Consider the following 25,806-nt stretch of genomic DNA (forward strand, 5'->3'; position numbering starts at 1 on the left):
TATCACTAGGCGGCCGTCGTTTGTCCGTCACCGTGAGCCGCTTCCGTCGTCTGTTAACTTTTACAAAAATCTTCTACTCTGAAATTACTGACCAAAACATAACCAAAACTTGACTCACATTTCTGGCATTTCGTTTTAAAAAAAGGTGACCGAAAACTACACCTGCATGCCAACCAACATGGCTAAAATAGGAAAGAGGGATAAAAAAAAATCGCTGCATGTAGTAAGAGCTAGGAAAATCTGACAAAAGCAAAAAAATTGAAAATGTTGAGATGTAGTTTTTATTACAATAGTCAATCATACATAAAGTATATTACACAATTTTTAAATTATCTATACATGACCAGGGGTGAAAACATGCTAGCAAATCTCAAGTTCACATCTAATATTGTAATGACATTGAAATTGTAAAAGAATACAAATATTTAGTTATTTTATTTCAGTCTAAAGTGGACCCTTTTTTATCAAATAAAAAATATTTATAAGAACAAGCCGCAAAAGTTATGTATAGTGTTTTAAAAAAGGTAGACATAACAATTTTTTAATAGTATGCCAACTTGATTTATTTGACAAAATAGTTTTACAAATATAAATAATTATTAATATATGGACCAGGCTTATTGGGTTTTGAAAATATAGATATACTTAAACGTGTACATTTACAATTTTGTAAAAGGATTTTACATTTAAAACAGTCTACTCCAAATTTCATTTATGCATTATGCAAATATAGATGTGGTAGTCACCACTGACTGACTACCACTGACTTATCGATTGAGTCTGGAAGGTGGCAGGGTTTACCGCCGAGAGAAGACAGAATCTGCCGTCTCTGTGACTGAATCAAACGGCATTGGTGACGCGTACCATTATATTATGAATTGTGGATCTTTGAAGTTTGAAACAAAGAAATATTAATACCTACATACTGTTTCAAACCCTAATATCTATAAACTTGATCAACTGTTTAATTGATGTTATATTGTACATGTGTAATATTAGAAAAAAACTATGTAAAGTTATCAAAGTTATAGATGTGAAAGTCAGTCCTCCAAGATAATTTCATTGTATTGTTCACACATGCTTGTATAAAATTGTGTCTTATAGTTACATTTGTTTATGTTCTCTATAACTATGTAATATTGTAGTAATATGAGAAATAAAATATTCGTATATTCGTCTAATTAAAAATATCAAGTCTTCTTTTTTAAATTAGATCTGCAAGAGCCACATCTGCATAAGACAGAGTTGCCATTAGAGTTGTTTATTTTTTTACATTATTATTTTACTTTGAACAATAATATTAGTAATTCGTTCTGAGGTCTTAGATGGATGACCTTGGGCAAAAATTGCGGAAATGTACCGACCTGATTCAACATTTATATTTTATACATTCGGAAACGATTTATACTGAATACTCTAAAGAATATCCGAAATTCCAGAAAATCCAATTTTCAAGGATACATTAATCTGCTTATAAATATTGTGTAAATCTTCGTACAGAAAGGATGACAACAAATACAGGGACTGCTGTGCCTACAACTGTAAGATTTTTTCTTTATTTTGGTTTTTGCATTCAAATTTGATTTATTTAAAGTCCACGACAGTCATGAAAGTCAACACTAGCAAAGTCTGTGCAACGCAGATGTCAAATTCTTAGATTTGTATACAAACTGAAAAATCCTTGGTAATACTCTTCTTTCTTCTTTTATAAGTTTTGAAGTTATGAAACCTGATTATTTACTATTGCATGCATGGCCTTTTATCAAAAACAAACTTAATCAATTACAAATTTATTACTACAGTACATAGATACTGCGTGAATTAATGTGCATTGCAGGACACATTGAACATCCTGCATGATTGGGGCCATCTGGCAAAACAGCCGTCGGACGTCAGAGTAATCTCGGACTGAGATACATGGTGGTATGAATGCCAATGCGACAACTCTCCATCCAAATAACAATTTATAAAAGTAAACTATTATAGATCAATCATGCAGGATATGAAATTAGCAGGGGCCCACAGTCCAATGACCCCTAAAATTTTGTGTGGCCAGTGGGCTACTTAAATTTCTGCTTTTTTTGTATAGGACTATACATGTGGGCTACATTTAAGCTGTGGGTTACCATAACTGTATGGCCTTCAACATGGAGAATTTGCTCACACCAAACAACAAGCTATTAAGGGCCCCAAAATTACTAGTGTAAAACCATTTAAACAGGAAAACCAACAGTCTTATCTATATAAAAACCTGAGAAACATGTATATTATATAAACAAAATTACAACTACTGTTCATCATGATCAGATTCCTGACTTAGGACAGGTGAAAACATTTTTAGTGGAATTAAACGTTTTAATGGTAGGTAACCTTCTCCCTTTTTCTGAAACAATAGTATAAATTGCAACAATAGTACATGTATTATTGTAAATATTGTTGTATATATATGTTTTAGTCTTTTAATTACTTTTTAATCTCAAATCAAGCATATGAACTGTTGTAAACAAATTTAAGATCAAATTAGGGGGAATAACAGGTTAGGAATAATCAGTTTTTTGGTGTATGAGGGATAGAAGATACTTTTAATGGACTTCAGGATAAAATTATATGTCTGTGGTAATTCAGAATGGGGCCTTTATTTTTCACTGGAATTCAAGACTTTTTTTTCTTTTTTTTAATTTGGATCAGACAATTACTTGAAACTGTATTTTTTTTATATACACCACAAATAGACCAACAGTGTCCATTCATTAACATGAATATGCTATGTTGATATTTCCTGTGACTTAATTACAGTAGAGTTCATTGTTCAGGATTTAAGCTTTTCTCATTGTTGACTTAAAGCCTTTTCTAGTTACCAAAAGTGGTTGTAATTATGTGATTGAGTTATTTCCCTTTATACAGAAAGTTTGATATGAAATGAAGCATTATGTGAATTTTTTTTCTTTAGTACTAGACAGGATAAAACTGCACTCATGCCAAGACTTAGTATTTCTTTATTTGAAACAAAGATAAATTCTACATAATTTTTTGAAAAGTGTAAATTTCAAAAGTGCAAAGACTAATAAGGGAAAATTAATGGTGGTATTGCACCTTTATATCAGTAATGAGTTTGACACTTTTGAAAAACAAGTGCTGATCAAATGTTGTTTAAAACAAGCTATGTCTAGAAAAAATAATTATTATGGAAATCACGGAGAACTAACTCAAAAGCATTCATTTCTCTAAGATATTTACAAAAAAATTAAAATAACAAAAAAATAGTGTATTATTGCTCTCGTACCTTGTTACTCTATAAAAAAAAAGTGCAACACAGGGGACATTAGAACTGTTCTTTTCTTTTCTTTATTTTTGTCCTTGATAAATCATCCTCATATCTATTATTTGGCTGTCTGAAGTATTCTTCTTTTTTGCCTGAAAAATTAAAGTAAAATAGTATACATTTTATTATGCCCCACCTACGATAGTAGAGGGGCATTATGTTTTCTGGTCTGTGCGTCCGTCTGTCCTTCCGTCCCTCCGTCCTTCAGGTTAAAGTTTTTAGTCAAGGTAGTTTTTGATTTAGCTGAAGTCCAATCAACTTGAAACTTTGAACACATGTTCCTTAGGTTATGATCTTTTTAATTTAAATGCCAAATTTTATTTTTTATCCCAATTTCACGGTCCACTGAACATAGAAAAGATAATGGGAGTGGGGCATCCATGTACTATGGACACAGTCTTGTTGTATTAGTCTTATTTTATACATATTTTTATAAGACTGCAAGCATTTTTTTTGTTCATATAATGCTATGATGATGGTCATCATGTTGTTGTCTGCATAGTCAGCATCATCTGCTTCGTCGTTTAAAGACACATTTTGTTCCCAGACCATAACTTTAGTTTTAGTGAATGGATCTCTATAAATTATTGTAGAAGGTTCAATACCACAAAAGAACGAATGAGACTTATTTTGGGGATGATTGTCACAACGGATTAGAAATTAGGACACAAAAAGGGCCAAAAACAAACATTTTTGTTGAGCCTGCAACTTTTGTTGCAGAAAGTTTGACATAGGGATAGTGATCCGGCGGCATTGGCTAACTTCTTTAAAGCTTTATATTATGGAAGCTGGAAGATATGGAAGCTTCATACTTTGAATATAGATGCCTCATGTTACAAAGTTTCCGTCAGTCAAATGTCCAATGTCCTTGACCTCATTTTCATGGGTCAGTGACCACTTGAAAAAAAGTTTCAGATTTTTTGTAATGTTGAATTCTCTCTTATTTTAAGTAATAGGATTATTATATTTGGTATGTGCGTACCTTGCAAGGTCCTCATACCTGTCAGACAGTTTCCACTTGACCTCGACCTCATTTCATGGATCAGTGAACAAGGTTAAGTTTTGTTGGTCAAGTCCATATCTCAGATACTATATAAGCAATAGGGCTAGTATATCAGGTGTATGGAAGGGCTGTAAGGTGTACATGTCCAACTGGCAGGTGTCATCTGACCTTAACCTCATTTTCATGGTTCAGTGGTTATAGTTAAGATTTTGTGTTTTGACCTGTTTCTCTTATACTTTATGCAATAGGTCTACTATATTTGTTGTATGGAATGATTGTAAGGTGTATATGTCTAGCAGGCAGATGTCATTTGACCTTGACCTCATTTTCATGGTTCAGTGGTTATAGTTAAGTTTTTGTGTTTTGGTCTGTTTTTCTTATACTTTATGCAATAGGTCTACTATATTTGTTGTATGGAATGATTGTAAGGTGTTTTTGTCTAGCGGGCAGATGTCATTTGACCTTCACCTCATTTTCATGGTTCAGTGGTTAAAGTTAAGTTATTGTGTTTTGGTCTGTTTTTCTTATACTTTATGCAATAGGTCTACTATATTTGTTGTATGGAATGATTGTAAGGTGTATATGTCTAGCGGGCAGATGGTCAACTATATTTGGTGTATGGAAATATTTTATGATCTATATGTCAGTCCCGCACGTTTTATTTGACCATGATCTTTATTTCACGGTTCAATGCACAGTGTTAAGTTTTTGTGTTTTGGTCTATTTTTCTTTAACTATAAGTAATACGGCAACTATATTTAATGTGCTGAAGCATTGTTAGCTGTACATTTCTGCCTGACATGGTTCATCTGACCTTGACCTCATTTTCATGGTTCATTGGTCTTTGTTTATCTATCTTGGTTAATGTTAAGTTTATGTGACAGTTGTAATAAAGCTTTATACATGTACTTAGGACTATCAACATAATATCAAAAAATGCAATGATTAGTAAAGAAGGCGTTACATTTCAGTGTGTGCACTCTTGTTCTAGTTTCCAGACAAAATCTTGTGTGTAAGTGTATGGATCTCATATTTTGTGTCAGAAACCTATATTTTGTCAAAATCTGATCACAATCAAAGCTTGAATATTGTGTCCAAATTTGCCCCAACTGTTCAGGGTTCGACATCTGAGATTGTATCAGGCTGCGCTCAGCCAAAACATTTTATGAGTGTTATGTATTGGTTTTGTCTTTTATGATATTCCATAAAATTGTTCATTTACTATACATGTGCATATTTTTAAAATGCTGAACTTATGGTTTTTTTTATAAACTCGAAGGTTATCTCCCCTTATCTTCTGTTATCAATTATTTATCTTTTTTTCTCTGGAAAGATGCAGAATATTTGTCATACCTGCATATTTGACATGTTGTTGTCACCACAGAGTCTTGCTGAACTGTTATTTGAATGGAAGCCTAAATTATTTTGTTAGAGGATGGCTTATTTCTGATAGCTGTTGGTCAACAATGCTTTCTAATATTTATATAACCACAGGTACTTGTCTCTGAAATTAAAGTAGAAAGGTATTTTTTCAGGGACAAATGCTTGTGTTTATGACTTGTGATACTCTTTATTGTCATGCAAGTAATAACACCTACCAATCATTCACACATGGGTCACATCCACTGAAGTTTTTTACATAGGTAAATATTACCTGTTTTCATTATATGTCAAATAAAAAAGTGAATAAAGTACTGTTGCTGCATTAGCTGAATTAAGACATGGGCATGAGCATTTTAGAAAAAAAGTGTATTGAAGAATACATGTAAAACAAATTCTCAATGAATTAATGATTAGGGTAGGTCTGATCTGTTGACTTAAAGATGTTTTGGATTGTTTTGTCATTTGGTTACAGTGTTTGACAAACTATACCTAGTAACCCACATCTTTTTTTAATCATAAGTCTTTGGACCTCAAACTAAATGTTGACGCATGTTTTTTTAGAATCATTATACAAATTAAACCAACACTGGAACAGTATTTTTTAATTTAATTTTTTTTCTTATTTTCAATAGTAATTTATGGTCAGACAACCCCATCTTTTCTTGTTTATCTTATATGCTTGAAGGATAAGGTTTCAAAATCTTTGTTCTTCCTTGTTTAAAAACGTAAAAAAAGAAAAAGCAATAAAATTTGAAAAGGCATTTGTTATTATTAATTTGCATAATTTTCACAAATGACAACTTTGACATCACTTACCTGTATATGTGCTTTATAAAAGTCAGAAAAATACAAATCTGAAATTTGTCTTCAGCAATTTAGTACATAAACAATTCTTATGAATATTTTAGTATATTCTACAGATTTCTAGAATTACGGTATATTTTTTAAACCATTTGGCTATTTAAACTCACAAAGACTATAGAAATTGAACTCCATATTGCAAAACAATCAATGAACACCTGAGACAAGATTACTATGTGTACTCGTCAGATTGTTTAATGAATAACAAGTACTTTTATTTGGGTTTTTTCTCGACATATCATGAACTAAGTAAGGAGTTAGGAGTAGGAGAGAACTATGAATGATAAGAACATGACTGAGAATTGGGTAAGAAAATAATAATAAATATAAAATTACATGTAATTTAAATAACAAGTAAAATTTTAAAGCATTTAATTGATTTTTGTTTTTAAACATGTTAAATGTAAAACTAGTATTTACAAGTCATGCATGATTTTGAAAGTTAATATCAAAGAGAGTTTTAATTTCTGTGAAATGATAATATTATAATGCACTACATACCCTAATATTTAAAATGCACAACAACTAGCTATTTCATATAAAAGATGTGTTTTGTGTATTTTTGGTGACAGACTAAAGGCACTTATTTTGAGAAGATATACAATGTAAAACATGTAATTGTAAATAGAAATATCATTTTGATGCCCCTCTTAAAGATGTTCCCTTGTTCTTATCTTTTGACTGTTTGACTGTTAAATACAAGTACAGTGATAAGGCACTGTGGCATAACAGGGGTGGATCCACCCATTTAAAAAAAAGGGGGGGGGGTCCTAACCTAGGACAAAAGGGGGGGGGGGGGTGTTCCAACTACATGTCCCTATTCAAATGCATTGATTGTCCCAAAAAAAGGGGGGTTCCAACCCCCGAACCCCCTCTGGATCAGCGCCTGCATAATTATCAATGAAATAGATATCCACCAGAGACCGAAGGGTGCTGAATTATGTAACTGTTTGTCACTATATGTTTTCTGTGACAGGTTAAATGCTTGACCATATATTTTGGTATATTGGTAATCCCCCCCCCCCCCCCCCCCTCTTTCCCCACATGACAAAAGGTAAAATAGTCAAAACAAGAAAGAGAAGGCTTTAATAAGCTATAACTTTAAGTGGCAAAAAAATATGTTAGACAGCTACCAACAACCTCTTAACCACAGGCTCCTGGCTCAAGAGGGCACATATATAATGTAGTGGCACCAAAGACGTCTGTGAGGGGAGGTTAATAAGACAGTGAAATGAGATTTTCCTGCCATGTACATGTATTATTATATGACTTGAATATTTGACCTTTTCAAAATAATTGTTGGCTTTTATAATTATCTTCCTTTTAATTGTTTTGCTATTTAAAATCACTAAATGTGAGATTGTGTCCTTGTAAAATGTGTAATATTATTTATGAACTTCATATTCCATTTCATTTTTATTTAATTTATAATAGCATTTACATATGTTTAAACATAGGGTTAATATTATCATCGTATTTTGGGTTTTCATGCTATTAAGAATTCATTGTGACGTCAGAATTTCCATTGAAAAAGTATGCATGATACGTATACGAATTCATATAAATTCATATGACGTACAAAAACATATGATCTGACGATATACACTGTCTTGTATAAAGGATTTTTTTTTCAAGAAGCAATTTAATTTGAAAAGCAAACAATATCCTGTATTAATCCATGTAAAATCCTTGTTCCTAATGTTTATTATTTCAAGCTATTAATGGATTGGTGGATAATTCTTAAATGGCTGTTTGTGATTTATATTGTAATTTGATTCTATTTTAAACTTTTCATTAAATATTTGGACTATGGATGAACCAAGGTGTTGTCCCTTCAAACAAAATCAAATTTTTTTATGACTTCAAATTTAAAAGCATTGAATTAAATTAATTGTTATACCCATGTCGTCAGCAATATTATGTATGATGTAATTTATTTAACTGTAATGTAATAACTGAAACATGCATCAATATCCTAGCTCTAAAATTGAAATTAACCAATTATCCACACTAGCTGAAAAAAAAGTGAATACATTATACTGAATATTCAATGCAACTCACATAAATTTTAAATATTTAACTTAAATTTTAAGATCTGATATTGCCTATATCTCACTGATTTTAAAGTGTTTCCCATTCTTACCAAATCTAATATATTAATTTTAGTATGCAACTAAAGAAAGCTTTACAGCTAGCAAACAAAAGTAGTTGAAGATGATCTTTTTCGTTACTGACTTGAATTTAATTTTGATCATGTCAGCAGAGCTTATTAATTGTATTCCCTTAATTGGTCTTGCAAACATGTATTTGTTTTGATTTATATTTTTATGCCCCACCTACGATAGTAGAGGGGCATTATGTTTTCTGGTCTGTGCGTCCGTTTGTCCGTCTGTCTGTCCCGCCTCAGGTTAAGGTTTTTGGTCAAGGTAGTTTTTGATGAAGTTGAAGTCCAATCGACTTCAAACTTAGTACACATGTTGCCTATGATATGATCTTTCTAATTTTAATGCCAAATTAGAGATTTTACCCCAATTTCACGGTCCACTGAACATAGAAAATGATTATGCGAGTGGGGCATTCGTGTACTGAGGACACATTCTTGTTGTTGTCAAAATTGTACACATACTGATTATAACCTTCATGTCAGCTCTCACGATCATTGAGTTAAAATAAACCACCATATACTAGTATATACGAGTGTTAGTCACCCTCTGTACTTATTGAAAGCTATCGTTTTACATTAGCTGTGGTAGTACCATGGTGTAAATTAGATATCACCCTCTTTGAAGTAACATATATGAACAGTTTTAACTGAATGAATAAAAGGAGACCTATGTATACATATCAATAAAGTGGTAGGAACGCACTGTCTCAAATGGTCAAGGTCAACACATACCCAGTTATTTTCAACAATAGACGGGTATGATGTATCTATACACTATACAGTATATCAAGGCTATTAATTGTCCCTGTCTAAAAAGAGTTGTGATTAAATTAATCAGGGACTATCTAAGATCTGTGCTTGACACCAAAGTCTCCTAATAACATAAAACAATATGATATGACATCATGCAACCACTGATTGGGTATAAGAAAAAGCACATGTACATACATGTATGCAGGTGGTTAACTAATTTCCTCTCTGTTTTAGACAGATTATAGATTGAATCAAAGAGTTCACATTAGCCCTTAAATCGATTTAAAGCAAACAGATCTATTTCCAATTGGTCTAAATGTCCTAGTGTGAAAGGGGTCTACCACAATACTTTACTGAGTTTTCTTCATTTTACATAATTAGAAATGTACCAGTTATCATAAAGAAGTGGAGATGTCCTTCATGTAATCATGTATGATATTAACAGGAAAATCTTCTAAATAAATATTGTAAAAAGCCTGTGTACATTTTGAAAACTGATTTCATTTGAATTCATTTTCAATGAGTTTTAAATCGCACCACTACAGTTACAAAGCATCTCTTTTGTATAGCCATTTCCTGGAAAATTTATTTCATCATAATATGAATTTCTTTTGTGAAAATTATTAGCATACAAATCTTTCCAAGAAACTATTAAACCTAATATAAGGTGAAAACGTATAATTGTTCTGTCACAAAGAAAAATCAATCTTCAATTATTATTTTTTTTTTTTTTTAAAGTAGTGATCGAATGCAGTGAATTAAAGAAAAGTTTGTAATTTAATCTGTTAATAGTAGGAATAAGTGGTAAACATTAAATTTCACACAACTTTCTAACATATTTATACATGTATTGCAATTTTGCACCAATTTATGACACGGGCATAATTCAGTTGATTTATGTTAAGAACCAATCACTAGGTCAAATGAGGGGGTTCAGTCATAGAAATTGTACTTTCAGGATCAAACTGATTACTCTTCAATTTTTTCTTAGAAATGTACTACAAAATTAACAAAAAAAAGACAGGATTGAAAAATATTTTTACAGGACATATCCTGTTGTCCTTTGCTTATTTTGAAGACTACAGTTCTCAATGTTTAAATTAAAATTGTGTACAGACATGAGCTGTGAGCAAGGGGAAAAACCAAGCTCTCAATTCATATCTTAAAATTTTGTTGTGAAATCATTGTCCACGTATTTCATAGCAAAATTATAACACTCATATATTTCTCAGGTATCCAACAATCTGTCACATTTTAATTATATCTATAGCCTTTATTTAACTGACAAATAATGAAAAATCCAGCAGATGATAGGTGTTATCATTATTGGATTATTGATATATTTATTTTGATCAGTTATATTTACATTTTGTTAACCAGAAGTTGAAAAAAATTGTCCAATTGACATATGTATAACTATCCATTTACATTTTACCTCCTTGAAATTGCACTCCATGGAAGCATTTGATGTATATACAAAGTAGGATATACCAGGGGCTGTGTAAACCTTTGTGCTGTTTGGTTGTTGTCTCATTGATAGGAGTTTAGCTGTACATTTCATACACATAAACAACTTTCACATTCTTCATGATGAATGTATAGTTTTGGGACTCCCAATGCACAGTCTCCTCCTGAAACTCACAAGCCCAGCAGCTCAGGCTTGTTAAATTGCTCTCAGGCCTATAATTATCATATCTACAGATCAACAGAATCTAAATCAAATTTTCCAAAAGTTGATTTCCTAGCCTGTAGATTTTAAGTTCATTGTTTAGACTGCATGGTTAGAGGGATATCACCTTTTGATTTAAGGCTAAACGGTTGTGCTTAGTTGAAGGTTAAAGGTTGTGTTTAGTTGAAGGTTAAAGGTCAAAATCTTGTTGTAAAGGTGTGAATTTATGACCACAGCAATCATCTTCTTTGCAGTACATTATAATTCAAAATTTTACAGCAGATAGTTTATTTTCTTCTTCCAACTATTTAGATGGTACATTATGAGGAGATGCTTGAGGATTATATAAATATCAAGCTGTACATGTGAACCAAAAAAAAATATTCTTAATGGCTCTTTCACAGGCACTTGTCTCCAACTTTTTTTAGTATATATATACCTTAACATGTTATATTATGGTTTTAAGGGGGAAAAAATCTTGAGACAAGTGGCTTAGGCTATGGGCTATGCATTGTTTACTGATGTAAACTGCTGAATTAATACAAAATGCCAGACAGTTTTTTTTTTTCAAACTCTATCTTATCTCATCTTTTTCCCCCTGTGAATGTCATCCAAAGGTAAACATAAGTTGTTTAAATGTTTTCACCATTAAAAAAAAAGTAACAGTAGAGACAGCTGTTAATGGAGTATATTTATGCTGACGTTTCCATGAACAATGTCATCGTTGATTGTAAGTGTTTGAATTTGTTGTATATTATACTTTGTAGCGATGTTTTCAAATTTCTATAAAAACACTGAAAATATCTGAAAATTGTTTCAATAACATGATAATAGTTTAGCCTGTTTGTCTCATAAAAACTTCCTCATTTCTTTTGATTTGTCTGAGTTCATTTTTTTTTTTTTTAAATTGCCATTCAGCGCACTATGTATCAGTCTGCTAAAAAGTTTTTCAGCTACTAACCCAAATCAGAAATTTCCAATGGCAGGCATCAATTTTTACTCAGGTATAGGACTAGTGGCTTATTAGTCACATACTGTTGAAAAATACATATGCATTAGATGAATATTGTTGGAAAATATCAAATATATTTGTACAAGCTTTAGAAACTTGTTCATTATTTTCACTCTCCTCCTGGAGGCAATAAAGAATATATATAATGCCAGCTTGGTTTGGACCTTTACCCCTGTTTCAAAGTGAGTACCAATAAATTTGATATTTTTTATCAACACTGTTTGTATATTGTTTTTGCACTTTTAAAATTCCCAAACTTTCCAACAAAAAATCAACATTGCTTAGATGCAGACACACTGCTAAGAAGCCACCAAAATGGATTGTGACATCCTTAGTAAATAGCATGAAATGTTTGTTAGAAAAGCAAAACAGGATCAATTTGTGTATTGACTTATAGACGTTTAGTATCATCTCACACCTTGTACAATCATTACCTTTGAATTTTTAATAAGTATATATCTGTTACATCATTTATATTTATTGGCAGAGTGATATGATAGCAAAGTGAACAAATATGTTTTGTTCAATATTGTGAAAATCGTTAAAATCTGCATTAAACATCTATTTTATCGCTATTGAATTATTAAAAAAAGGTACCTATTTATAAAAGATCCATATTAAACTTAACTAAAAAAAATGTTATTTCAAACTAAAGAGTTATAATGATTATTTTTTGAATAAAAAATGTAAGGCCACATATATTTTTTATCTCTGACAGGTAAAATTAAAGAGAAAAAGAATGATGAAAGGAAATATGGTTAAAATATTTTTCTTCTTTATTGTTTTCTACTGAGAAGCCGAAGAATTATGTTATTGTGGCCTATCATCATAGTTTCATATTTCAGTGTCATCTAATTTGTAAGTTGAGAACATTTGGTTTATATATAATGTCAAATATGTTTTACTTTATCCCACACTACAGTCGCTACTTGTTTAAAAGTAAAAAAAGAAAAGTATGTTAACATAAAAGGCTTTTTTTACTAAGAGCTGTTAAACAGTTGTTTTTACCATAGTAGGCCACACAAGATTTTTCTCAGAAATTATTTTATGAATACATTCACCTTTGCAAATGTGATAGAGCAAAATGATGGGAACTACATATAAAATTGCTGAAGGAAGTGTTAATGTTTGTTCTTATTTAGTATATCATAATCAGTCGTTTTTACTAACTGACACAAAAACTAACATACAAATAATAATAAGTCCTGTTTCAAATTAATCATCAATATGATTTAAGGATTAAATTGTACATAGTTTGACTTTTCTTAAGACTATAAACTGTTCATTACTCTAGATCAGTTGATTATTAGCAGTTAAGTTTGTGAGGTTACTTTTTATTAGCTCACCTGGCCCGAAGGGCCAAGTGAGCTTTTCCCATCACTTTGCGTCCGGCGTCCGTCGTCGTCCGTCGTCGTTGTTAACTTTTACAAAAATCTTCTCCTCTGAAACTACTGGGCCAAATTGAACCAAACTTGGCCACAATCATCATTGGGGTATCTAGTTTAAAAAATGTGTGGCGTGACCCGGTCAACCAACCAAGATGGCCGCCACGGCTAAAAATAGAACATAGGGGTAAAATGCAGTTTTTGGCTTATAACTCAAAAACCAAAGCATTTAGAGGAAATCTGACATGGGGTAAAAATGTTTATCAGGTCAAGATCTATCTGCCCTGAAATTTTCAGATGAATCGGTAAACCCGTTGTTGGGTTGCTGCCCCTGAATTGGTAATTTTGTGGAAATTTTGCAGTTTTTGGTTATTATCTTGAATATTATTATAGATAGAGATAAACTGTAAACAGCAATAATGTTAAGTAAAGTAGGATTTACAAATAAGTCAACATGACCGAAATGGTCAGTTGACCCGTTTAGGAGTTATTGCCCTTTATAGTCAATTTTTAACCATTTTTCGTAAATCTTAGTTATCTTTTACAAAAATCTTCTCCTCTGAAAATACTGGGCCAAATTAATCCAGACTTGGCAATAATCATCTTTGGGGTATCTAGTTTTAAAAATGTGTCCGGTGACCCGACTATCAAATCAAGATGGCCACCACAGCTAAAAATAGAACATAGGGGTAAAATGCAGTTTTTGGCTTATAACTCAAAAACCAAAGCATTTAGAGCAAATCCAACATGGGGTAAAATTATTAATCAGATCAAGATCTATCTGCTCTATAATTTTCAGATGAATCTGACAACCCATTGTTGGGTTGCTGCCCCTGAATCGGTAATTTTAAGGAAATTTTGCTGTTTTTGGTTATTATCTTAAATTTTATTATAGATAGAGATAAACTATAAACAGCAATTATGTTCAGCAAAGTAAGATTTACAAATAAGTCAACATGACCGAAATTGTCAATTGACCCCCTAAGGAGTTATTGATCTTTATAGTCAATTTTTAACAATTTTCATAAAATTTGTAAATTTTTATTAACATTTTCCACTGAAACTACTGGGCCAAGTTCATTATAGATAGAGATAAATGTAAGCAGCAAGACTAGTAAAGTAAGATTTACAAACACATCACCATCACCAAAACACAATTTTGTCATGAATCCATCTACTTCCTTTGTTTAATATTCACATAGACCAAGGTGAGCGACACAGGCTCTTTGGAGCCTCTAGTTATACTTCCTCCTCATAAAAAAAGTATGAGTAAAATAAAGAACAGTAATAAAAGTTTCTTTGAACAGCTCCAGTGGCCAGAGGTAAGTCATTGTGTGGGCGTAGGTGCTATGTACATTTTATTTTTCAGATCTTAAAAAGTGAGGACTCTCTACTTTTACACGCTTTATGCTTAGTAGAAATTGATTATCTCACATTTGCAAGGGATTCTGGTTGGTCAATACTTCCATTTGCAAGACAATTTAAAAATTTGAAAATAGATTTCTTGTTCACTTGTTGTAATTTCAGAGGGTTATAAACAAACAGATAGTCGAAATAGTAAAAATGTTAAAGAGTAAATTGTCGATTTTTAATAAATTTCTTCTTAGGAAAATAATTCATCACTTGTATGCAGGTTAGGAAATTGTTAATCTTTGGCATTGTTTAATGAGATTCACCAATTTTAATAATATAAACGATATATTTCTTGGCCAGTAAATTCTCAAGACATTTTAACCACTTGTAATTATATAAGGGATATTTTGATTATTATTACTATATATTTTGCAATGTATTTTGTTCACACAAAGTTATTTGATTCATAAAAGTTTAACAGAAAAAAAGTAAAGAAATCTTCAGTAAATCAAAGAAAAAATTATTTAAAACTAATTGTTACTTTTTAAGTTTTATCTTTATATTTTTCAACTTTGATTTGAATTCTGTGCTATATTCATATATGACATATTTGGATTTTAAAATAAGGTAATATTTTTTTTATACATAGACTTCTTATTTACCTTCAAGTTTGTATTTGAGGAGAAAAATGATAAATCTTTTTTTTTCCGGGATGTTTTTTTTTAAATTATTGATACTGTTTGCAGGTTACCTTTATTTTATTGATTTGGACAATTTTAATGATGAATTATACTTGCAATATGACATTTATATACATTTCTGATTATGAAATTATGAAAACAAATATACTTGCAAATGGGAGACACTCTATGTTTGACAAAAAAGAACACCATTACTATATCATAGGCTAGAAATAATATACAGTATATTTATTGATATTATCAAAATGTATATATTTATACAAGAAAGGTTGCTTTTGTAAAGAAGTGAAAAGCTGTATATCTTGTTTCACCAATTAACTCTTTTCTTTTTAAATCATATTATTAAAAACAGAAAAAAACAGTTTCAATTTAAATACATTTTTAGCTCACATGGCATAGCCATGTGAGCTTATGCCATCACTTGGCGTCCGTCGTCGTCCGTCGTCTGTCGTCGTCTGTCGTCGTCTGTCGTCGTCTGTCGTCGTCGTAAACTATTTCAAGAATCTTCTCCTCTGAAACTACTAGGCCAAATACTTCCAAACTTTAATTGAATGTTCCTTAGGGTATCTAGTTTATAAATTGTATCCGAAGTTTTGATCTATCAACAAACATGGTCGCCATTGCTAAAAATAGAACATAGGGGTCAAATGCAGCTTTTGGCTTATATCTCAAATACGAAAGCATTTAGAGCAAATCTGACATGTAGTAAAAATGTTCATTAGGTCCAGATCTATCAGCCCTGAAATTTTCAAATGAATCAAACAATCCATTGTTGGGTTGCTGCCCCTGAATTGGTAATTTTAAGGAAATTTTGCAGTTTTTGGTCATTATCTTGAATATTATTATAGATAAAGATAAACTGTAAACAGCAAAAATGATCAGCAAAGTAAGATCTACAAATAAGTTAATATGACCAAAATTGTCAATTGACCCCTTAAGGGGTTATTGTCCTTTAATGACAATTTTTCACAATTTGTTCATCAAATTTGCCAACTTTAAAAAATCTTCTCCTCTAAAACTACTCAACCAAATTCAACCAAACTTCAACTGAATGATCAGTAGGGTGTATAAAATAAAGATTTTGTTTTATTTTCTATCTCGTTAAAAAACATGGCCATCATGGCTAAAAATAGAACACAGGTTAAAATGCTGTTTTTGGCTTATATCTCAAAATTCCAGCATTCAGAGCAAATAGCACAAGAAGTTAAAGTATTTATTAGGTCACGGTCTTCCTGTCCTGAAATTTTCAGCCGAATCGGGTAACTGGTTTTGCAGGTATAATGCCCCTGAATTGATGATTTTTAAGAAATTTTGCAGTTTTTGGTTATTATCTTGAATATTATTATAGATACAGATAAACTGTTAATAGCAAAAATGTTAAGCAAAGTAAGATCTACAAATAAGTCAATTTGACCAAAATTGTCAATTGACCCCTTAAGGAGTTATTGCCCTTTAAAGAGTTTTTTCACAATTTGTTCATCATGTTGACTTACTTTAAAAAATATTCTCCTTTGAAACTGATGTATCAATTTCAGCCAAACTTAGGCTAAATGAGTTTCAGAGTATCTAGTATAAATTTTATATTTTATTTCCTTGTATGTCAAGAAACATAGCTCCTATGGCTAAAATAGAATATAGGCGAAAATGATTATTTTTTTTGCTTTTGAAGAAAATAGGACGATTCAAAGAACATTTAAATAAATTGAAAAGCCAAAATAATCATTGATGAGAGATTTAACCAAAAAAATTAAGGTGAGCGATTCAGGCTCTTGAGAGGCTCTTGTTTACTAACTTATATGAGGTAAGTTGATTTGAGAATTATTTCAGTAACAGAATTGAAAATAGAAATTTGATTATGTAAGATTTAAAGCTACTAAAGTGAAAAGTTGAAAAGATTCAAAATTTTAAGGTTTCAATTTTGAAATTAGTGGTATCTTCTATAAATGTATGAAGTTTATGGTTTTAATTGTATTGAAAGTGATCAGTGTAGCTGCTGAAATTCTGTTACCAACTTTATGTCACATCTTATGGGATAATAACAAATGTCAACATAACATAATGTATCTATTCTAGAAATTGATTCAAGTATGGAATTATTATGTTAAGAATAATAACTATGTTACTTTATACTAATTTGACAGAAAATATCACTTGATTACACATTTGGTATAGAGTCACACATACTTAAAACATTTACAGATTTAGATTGGGTTTAATTCTGGATGAGCAATTTTTGTGGCAGGTGTCAGAACATTTGAAGTTCCTTATGCAACCATCAGTTTTTCAAAAGAAACCACACAGATTCAACAGGATTTGTTAGGCTTGCAGTTGTTGAAATGAACAGTGATATGTCTTATTTCAATGGAGTTTTAACTCAGATTGTAACTTCCTCAGCATATTTAAATGAGTCAATTCTTCACAAGAGAACGAATAACACAGGAGTTAATATCTATAGGCAACTAAATGGCCTTCAACAATGAGCAATGCCATAAGTTCACTTTAGCTGTTCTACATGTATTTTATTTGTTAATGTTTTTTGGGTTTTTTTTTGCTCTCAATGTTTTTTTTTAATGAATTTTGACTTTCCATAGTTACCATGGTTATATAAGAAATATATATCTTGCGCTCAAGTAAAAAGGAATCACAGTTGTTTTACCAACATTTGGTTGTTACCACTACTGGTGGACTTACTCAGTGCCTGAGTGTACCATGTGCCCTGTAACCAGTGTATTGGTACTGGCATGACATAAATGATACATTTTCTTTGCTAATTTCCATTAAATAAGTTTAATTAATTTACTTAAACCTTAGGTTGCAACTCTCTTTTTATGCTCTCAACCTGGTTTTTTTTCTTTCCAAGCTTTTGTGTTTCTGAAGCAGATATTTATTAGAATCAGTAAAACCAATTTTGACAGCATAGTATTTTAATTTTTGTGTCCTTCACAGTTCAGGGATATTGGTCTATTAACATTATTCAGTCTTTATTTTTTATAGCTTCATTGATACAATAAAACATTAACAATAAAACATTTTATAGAGGAAATAGCCTATATGAAGCTAGAGATTAGAAAAACTTTATACTACTAAATTGTTGACACAAATATATATCTTACCTTTATGTAATTTTGATACATGTACTAATGGTATAATGCAAGTGCTGAAATTAAAATGGCAATATTTTAACATGTAAACTATGGAAAACATTTGAAGTCAATGAACCATGACTAAGGGGACAGGGCAAAATAAGCTATATGAGATGAGATGCACCAATGCTAATACAAATGCTTTCAAAGTGGGTCTTATTGGGGTCTAATCGTGACACATGAAAGTCAAATTATTGTGCAGTGAAAATGGGAAATGAAGTCTAGCGGGAAATGGGAAATTACAAAAAAATGATAATTGCTTACGTACACAGTGTAAGCGGGATGCGGGAATCTGACAAAACACTAAGCGGGATCCGGGATCAGAACCCCCCCCAATGAGACCCCCTTCAAAATATCATTTGCATACCACTAGGTTTCCAGTAGACTGACATAATCACAAATTATAACCTGTAAACTTTTTAAAATTTTCTAACTCAATAGACCATGACTGAGTGGGTAGGGCCAAATAATCACCATGGAAATGACAATGTTATCACATTGGCATGCCACATATCATTCAGACCTTCCACTAAAGATAAACTGACCTAATCAAAAACGAATACATTGTTGACCCACCAGACTACAGCAAACAGCCAGCTAACTGCAGCATATACTGTAAACAACATGTCTAATTCTGTTTTTTTTTTTAAATCTTCTTTGAGGTAAAACAAAAGTCAGAAAAGACTTCTACAGTTGCAGAAATTTTCCACTACCTTACCAAGGAAATGTATTCATAATCCAATGAATAAGTCTTAAAAGTTTACATGTTCTTAAAAAAAAAAGTTAATATGAACTTGTTACATGGTAAATTTGTACATGTCATACATATCAATATAACACTGAAAGGTTTAAATACCACAAGATTTACAAAAAATTAAAGAATTATAAACTTTTACATGTAAAATTAGCTTTTTATAAATTTAAATTTCATGAACTTAAATTTAATGTTTTTGTTATACATAATTAGGTGATGATACACCTCTGTCTGTGTGTTCATCCCTGGTGATTGTGGTTTGAAAATGTTACAACTTTGTAAAATAATTTCACTAAAACACAAAAAAATTTCATATATTCATTAAAACATGAAATATATGTAAATTCACATGTAGTAATATATGCAGAGGTAAACAGTTTCAACGAAGTTACATACAATGAAACCTGTTTAAACCAGGGGCGTGTCCAGGATATTTGAAAGGGGGGGCGTAGAATAAAAAAAAAATTTGGACCTTTTTTTGGCTTAAAAACATAAAATAATAGAGAATTGCACTAATGTAACGGTTCCTGATTTGGTGCATGTATATTTTATAGTTAAAGTGTCAGGGTGTGACATTTTTTATGCCGAGTTCTATCCATTAATTGTCTATGGTATATTAAAATGATTGGATGGATCTTAAAAGCAGTAGACCAATAACGAGAAATTCCAAACTCAAGGGTATAAGGAGTTACTTAACATTTCAATTCTTAGGCCAGGATTTTATGAACGAGAGGCGTTATTACGGTTGAGGGTCCATGGGGAAGCTCAGAAGCTCCTGAATTTCAACAATTTAGCATCAAATTATGAAGTAATTCCTCTATTTTTGATTAAGTTCGGGTTTCATTGAACGACACACATGATACAAGACAAATAAACACTGAAGAATAAAGTTCTTTCATTCTGAGTATTGCTTTAATGTGGAAATATACATATTTCTAGTATACATGAACCTTGACGCAAAACCTAAAATGAACACAGAAAAATACTGACGGACTCTCATTTTGAATTACTAGAGTGGATTCATTAGAACCATTTTACGTGGATTTCTCATGGCGTAATCGGCAATAATATATCAAAATCAAGTTTAATGTCTCTGTGAACATATAAAAGAAGCAGAGCTAGCATTTAGGCGATCCTCCTTCATGGTGCTTCTCAAATCATTCTTGATCATCTTAAGGGATGAGTTAGCTCTTTCGGTAGAGCTTGACGTGACGCTCGTCAAAGCAAGTAAGAAGAGAACTTTCATGATGTTTGGAAATAATGTCGAGCATGCCCTTACATCAGTTAAGGTTGATAAATTACTATTATTCAATACAATACTAGCAGATTACAACGGTAGTTTTTTTTTTTTTTTTTTTTTTTTTTTTTTATAAAGGGGTACGCCAATTACGCCCTTACCTGGACCTGCCCCTGTAAACCGAACCACTTAGGGACTTAAGGTTGTGTTCGGTTTTAATATGTTCACAACGTATACAATTTGATTAAGAACATGTTTGGTTTATACAGGTTTTCGGTTTATGCAGCATTAGTTTTAGTCAGGTTTCACTGTACTTTTTAGTTACATGTACTGTACAGAGTTCATTCGTTTAAGCTCAATGTGTCATTGTGTGGAGAGCCATAGATAAAATTGCAAAGCTATTGTCATATAAGGTCCTGTAATGATTCAATTGAAGTTTATTGATAATTTCATTTACATTTGTTTTGTGTATACCATTAAAAGTAAGATGTCTTTAAAAGAACATTGAGAGATTCAAACATATGTTGCCTCAGACATATATATATAAATTAATGTAAATAAGTACTTTAAATCATATATGATATTACATGATTTCATCCCATTATTGTTCCACTTCAATCATGGAAACTGAAGATGTAGAATGCCTATCTTTTTATACATTACTTGAGGTATATTCACTTGCATGAGGTTATATAAGTCAATAAACTTTAATATTAAAACAATTTATCTGCTTTACATGAATTAAGGTAAGGATATAAACTGTTATCTAAAATTTTCAATGAATCCTTCTAAGATTTGTAAGAAAATTTAAATGCTTTACTTAATATTAATCTGATATTGCTATAGAAGCTGGACATAGATAAATATGCACATTAAATTCTAAACTTACTAACAGTATACTTTTACTTACAGATAGAGATACCATTTAGAGAGGTGGAAATATTTTTTGTTTCACAGATTAGAATTTTTATTATTCTTCTGACACTTAATTCCACTGAAAAAAATCTTATGAATTTTGTGTTTTTTGTTGTTGTTGTCTTATTTGTAACCCCAAAATATCATTTGCAATGTTCCTAAAAGTAACAGATTTTTAACAATTCCCATGCAGTCACTGAATGAGATTGTGTACTGTCACTGTTTCAATATAAATGATTTGTCTGAATACCAGCTTTATGAGATGTTTGCATGTTTTACAGACAGCATTTGTACGTGGACACAGAAGAACTGGAAGTGATGTTCAGTTCATAGAAAGAACACGACAAGATGCTCAGCAGTCCATGGGCAAGGAGCTTCAGAAATTAATTCTGACTGCTCCTACTGCACAACAAGATGTAAGTATCAATAAAAAAAAAATTAAATTGAAAATAAAAAAAATAATTAAAAAAAATAATTTAAGAATTAAAATCTTTTGATTTATATTTTACAAGGGGTGAAAGGTTGGTACCTTGTATGATTGTATAAGGTCCTGCATCTGATTGTTGTATTAGGGCACTTAATAAGTTTACTGGGAATGTCTGAATGATCTTTAAACTTATGAATGTAGAATGTATTTTTCACCCAAAATGTTCCATACTATCCAAATATGAATTTGTATTTCATCAAGTTTATGGATTTTGATTTTATTGAGCTTTTTTTTACTATACCTATCAGTATGCACCCAATTGTTAGCTGTTGATAATTAAACTTATGTCAAGTATTGACTTAGTTCATTTACAAGTTACCTGTTTCGTGGATGAAACAAAATTTATACAAACAAAAGTAAAATGTGTTTACAACTATTTACACATTATTTATTTTGTATTTTACATCTGTTGCCCTGTCAAGTTGTGCATCTGTTTACTAAATTATTAATAGATTTAAATTACAAATTAACAGACGAGGACTATAATGGATTCATATTGTATTACACAGTGTTGAACATTGCATTTATTATTTAGTTCAGTAAAAAGCCCTTTTATTGGTTATTGCTGCTTATTCATTATAATCATGGCAAAAGATTGTTTACAAATTTCATAATAGATGGATACATATCATTTTAATAACGGTAACTACATATTGCTGAACTTCAGTTGAGGCTACAATATTTTGGTTACATCATCTTGTGAACCTGTTGACCATAATAAGAAGTTCTATTTTAAACCTCTAATGTCAACCTAATGACCATAAAAAAAGTTATCTGTCAACTTGTCCACCTTTATAGGTTAACAATATTTTTCTTGCAAATTAACTGATTTATAATTATATTTTCACTTTTCATTCTAGTTAGCTAGAACTGAGTTAGCTGGATTTGAACAGTTATTTGGTCGATACCTACAGGAAACTGGACCATCAGTATTATGGGATAAAATTAAACTGTTACCAGAAGGAGGTGTAAGTACCAGTTGGTATATAGAAAACATATTATACTAGAATTGTGTTGCAATTTTATCAAAGTTAGATATTATATTGATTTTCTTAGTGTTTGTTTGGTTCTCATAAAATTCCATTATCCAAGTCTGCACCTTGCTATTCATTTATTTGATAAAAGTAACAAAGGCTTGAACAATTATATTAAACTCTGGTTTATGTTTTTTTACCAAACGTTCCTAAACCAAGAAATAAAATGGTTAATGCCTATACACATAACATGGTGGTGTTCCTGTGATAAAGTGTGAAATGTTGTGAGTTTGGTCCTGATTTTGGTCAAATCAAATATTTTAGAATTTGTATTTACTGCTTTGAGCACAGTACCAAGCATTTAGTAGTAAGAGCAAAAACTGCTCATATCATAGTCAGAATAATATATCAGGGGGGCGGGTTACATACATTTGTGTACTCATCTGAGGATTTTTACCTTTTAAACAAGAAAATTTGCAGTCATAAACATTTTTGTTTGATTGAAAGTTAGATTTTAATGCCACTTTAAACACTCTAACTATACTAAAACTATTAGCTAGTTGTTCTTGGTAAATGAAGGCTGCGTACCCTCAAATATCAATGGACCTTCTGCATATTAAAAAATCAGTGAAAGCTAATTTCATATGAAAATGTTGTGGTACTTGCTGCTTATCTTTCAATTTGTCTCATTCTAAAAAAAAATAAAAATTCATGATTATGATTCTCCATAGGCAAAACCATATAATGATCTAGCAAGGCCTGAAACAGCCAAGGTTAAGGACTTATTAGACAAGTTAGTAGTCCTCAAATTAAATGGAGGTCTTGGGACTAGTATGGGCTGTAAAGGACCAAAGAGTACAATCAGTGTCAGAAATGAGTTGACCTTCTTAGATCTCACAGTACAACAAATAGAGGTAAGAAAAGCTAAATAGACACATTCTTAAAAAAAACTACACATTTAGCCTTACTCATGATCAGATGTGAAATTACACTTGTTTGAGAAAGTTATGCTGGATGTTTTATCTGCAAATTTGCAAAGCATGAGTTTGAATCCTGCAGATTTAAAATTAGTGCTGATATTTAGAATAATTCAGAATACATATGTTCATAACCAATTAAAAGAGCAAAATCTTGGATATAGTATTCTAAAATTTTCAGAAAAAAATCTAATTAAGGTTATCAATGCAGTTCATTTATATCTTGTTATGTCATATAATTTAAAATTTGAGTTTGCTTTAAATAATCTGCAGACATGAATCAATACAAATATACAAAATAGATTACATCATTTCATAACAAAGGCGTCTGTTGACGCATGTATAGTTAAAATAATTTTCTTAACAGCATGGACAAGACCATTTCTTAGGGAGCTCAGGTTATCGAAGCGGATGACAAACAAGTTAAAGGTTTATAATGATTCAGTTTGGTTATCAACAAAAGTATTGTGATTGTCCACACTGTTATGAAAATGATTCTAGATGAAAGAAAACATTGGGTTATTTTAAGTTTCTATTTTTATTTTTTTTTCTTATTATTTGAAAATCATAGTTTATCATTATGTAGGTAATGTTATATAGGGAATACAGATGTTTCATGACATTCTGTTACATAATACATTTATTGATATATTGTATTAAAATGACCTATCTAAAAGATTTTAATTAAACGTCAGGATTACGTTATAAGTCATATGGTTCAAAATAAGGTGAAAACAGCTGAAGAATCTTGAGATATCCAATAAATAAATATTTATCTGAAAAAGCATTTTTTGCTATGAATGTCAATGTGTAAAAAAAAGATAAATATGTAATTGAGTACTTAATATAGCTGTCAATGAAGCTAATCAGATCGTAGGCCTTACTCGCCGTTTGTTTGTCCACCTAGACAATCGCACATTTACATTATTATTCAAGGCACTTGTAAGACCAAATCTTGAGTACGCAAACAGCTAGCATTTCAAATGATTACATTTTTTTATTAAATCATTTAGACAAAAAATTGATGAAAATATATGTTTCAATCATTAATGTACCAGTAATATACTTTTTTAAAACCTTTAAAACAACGAAAAATAAACATGAAGCAACAGTCACTCCAGTAACTTGTTACTTCTATGTCATTGGTCTCGGATAAAAAGTTGTCTCATGGGAAATCATACAACATTTTAGTTTAACGGTACATTACTATTTTCTATTTACAATCTTTATTTTTTTCTAAAAATTTCTTTCTTCTTATATACAGAGGCAAATTTGAAGAAAAGAAGGATTTTAGAAATAAGATAACTTGTATATATTGTAGCATTTAAACAGAACCCATGGAACAGATGTTCCCCTTGTATTGATGAATTCCTTCAACACTGACGAGGATACACTCAAGGTTTTACAGAGATATGGAAAACTACAGCTACAGATACATACATTTAACCAAAGCAGGTAGGTGGATCTTTATATTTATCCAAACCAGGTATGTAGATATATACATTTAAGTTCAGTAGGTATGTTTTGGGTAAGATATGTGATCAAGATTAATTTTATACATTTAACCAATTTGGTTTTGGTTAAATTTTATAAGGAGGTATAAGATTTTCCGAAAAAAAAATAAACATTTATTTTTCATTACAAATTTTATTAATTGCCTTTAGTAGTTGTTACTTTATCATTTGGTACAAAAATCATTCCAAAAAATAATTC

The 25,806-nt window shown here is 30.9% G+C and overlaps 1 protein-coding gene across 4 annotated transcripts in view; it reads left to right on the forward strand.

The window, feature by feature from the left end:
• Positions 1-1,377: 1,377 nt before the first annotated feature.
• Positions 1,378-25,806, forward strand: part of LOC134711561 (UTP--glucose-1-phosphate uridylyltransferase-like) — a 35,207-nt gene continuing 10,778 nt past the window's right edge. The window contains exons 1-6 of one of the 4 annotated variants that reach the window (XM_063572213.1): positions 6,727-6,875; positions 14,860-14,874; positions 21,937-22,071; positions 23,003-23,110; positions 23,848-24,030; positions 25,415-25,548. In XM_063572213.1, coding sequence (XP_063428283.1) covers positions 6,846-6,875; positions 14,860-14,874; positions 21,937-22,071; positions 23,003-23,110; positions 23,848-24,030; positions 25,415-25,548 — 605 coding nt within the window. In that variant the 5' untranslated portion in view covers positions 6,727-6,845. Of the gene's footprint in view, positions 1,542-6,726; positions 6,876-11,767; positions 11,886-14,859; positions 14,875-21,936; positions 22,072-23,002; positions 23,111-23,847; positions 24,031-25,414; positions 25,549-25,806 lie in introns of those variants that run through there. The other 3 variants (XM_063572214.1, XM_063572216.1, XM_063572217.1) reach the window with 3 other exon arrangements.

Source organism: Mytilus trossulus, chromosome 3 (assembly GCF_036588685.1).
Source record: "Mytilus trossulus isolate FHL-02 chromosome 3, PNRI_Mtr1.1.1.hap1, whole genome shotgun sequence".
Taxonomy (NCBI): Eukaryota; Metazoa; Mollusca; class Bivalvia; order Mytilida; family Mytilidae; genus Mytilus; species Mytilus trossulus.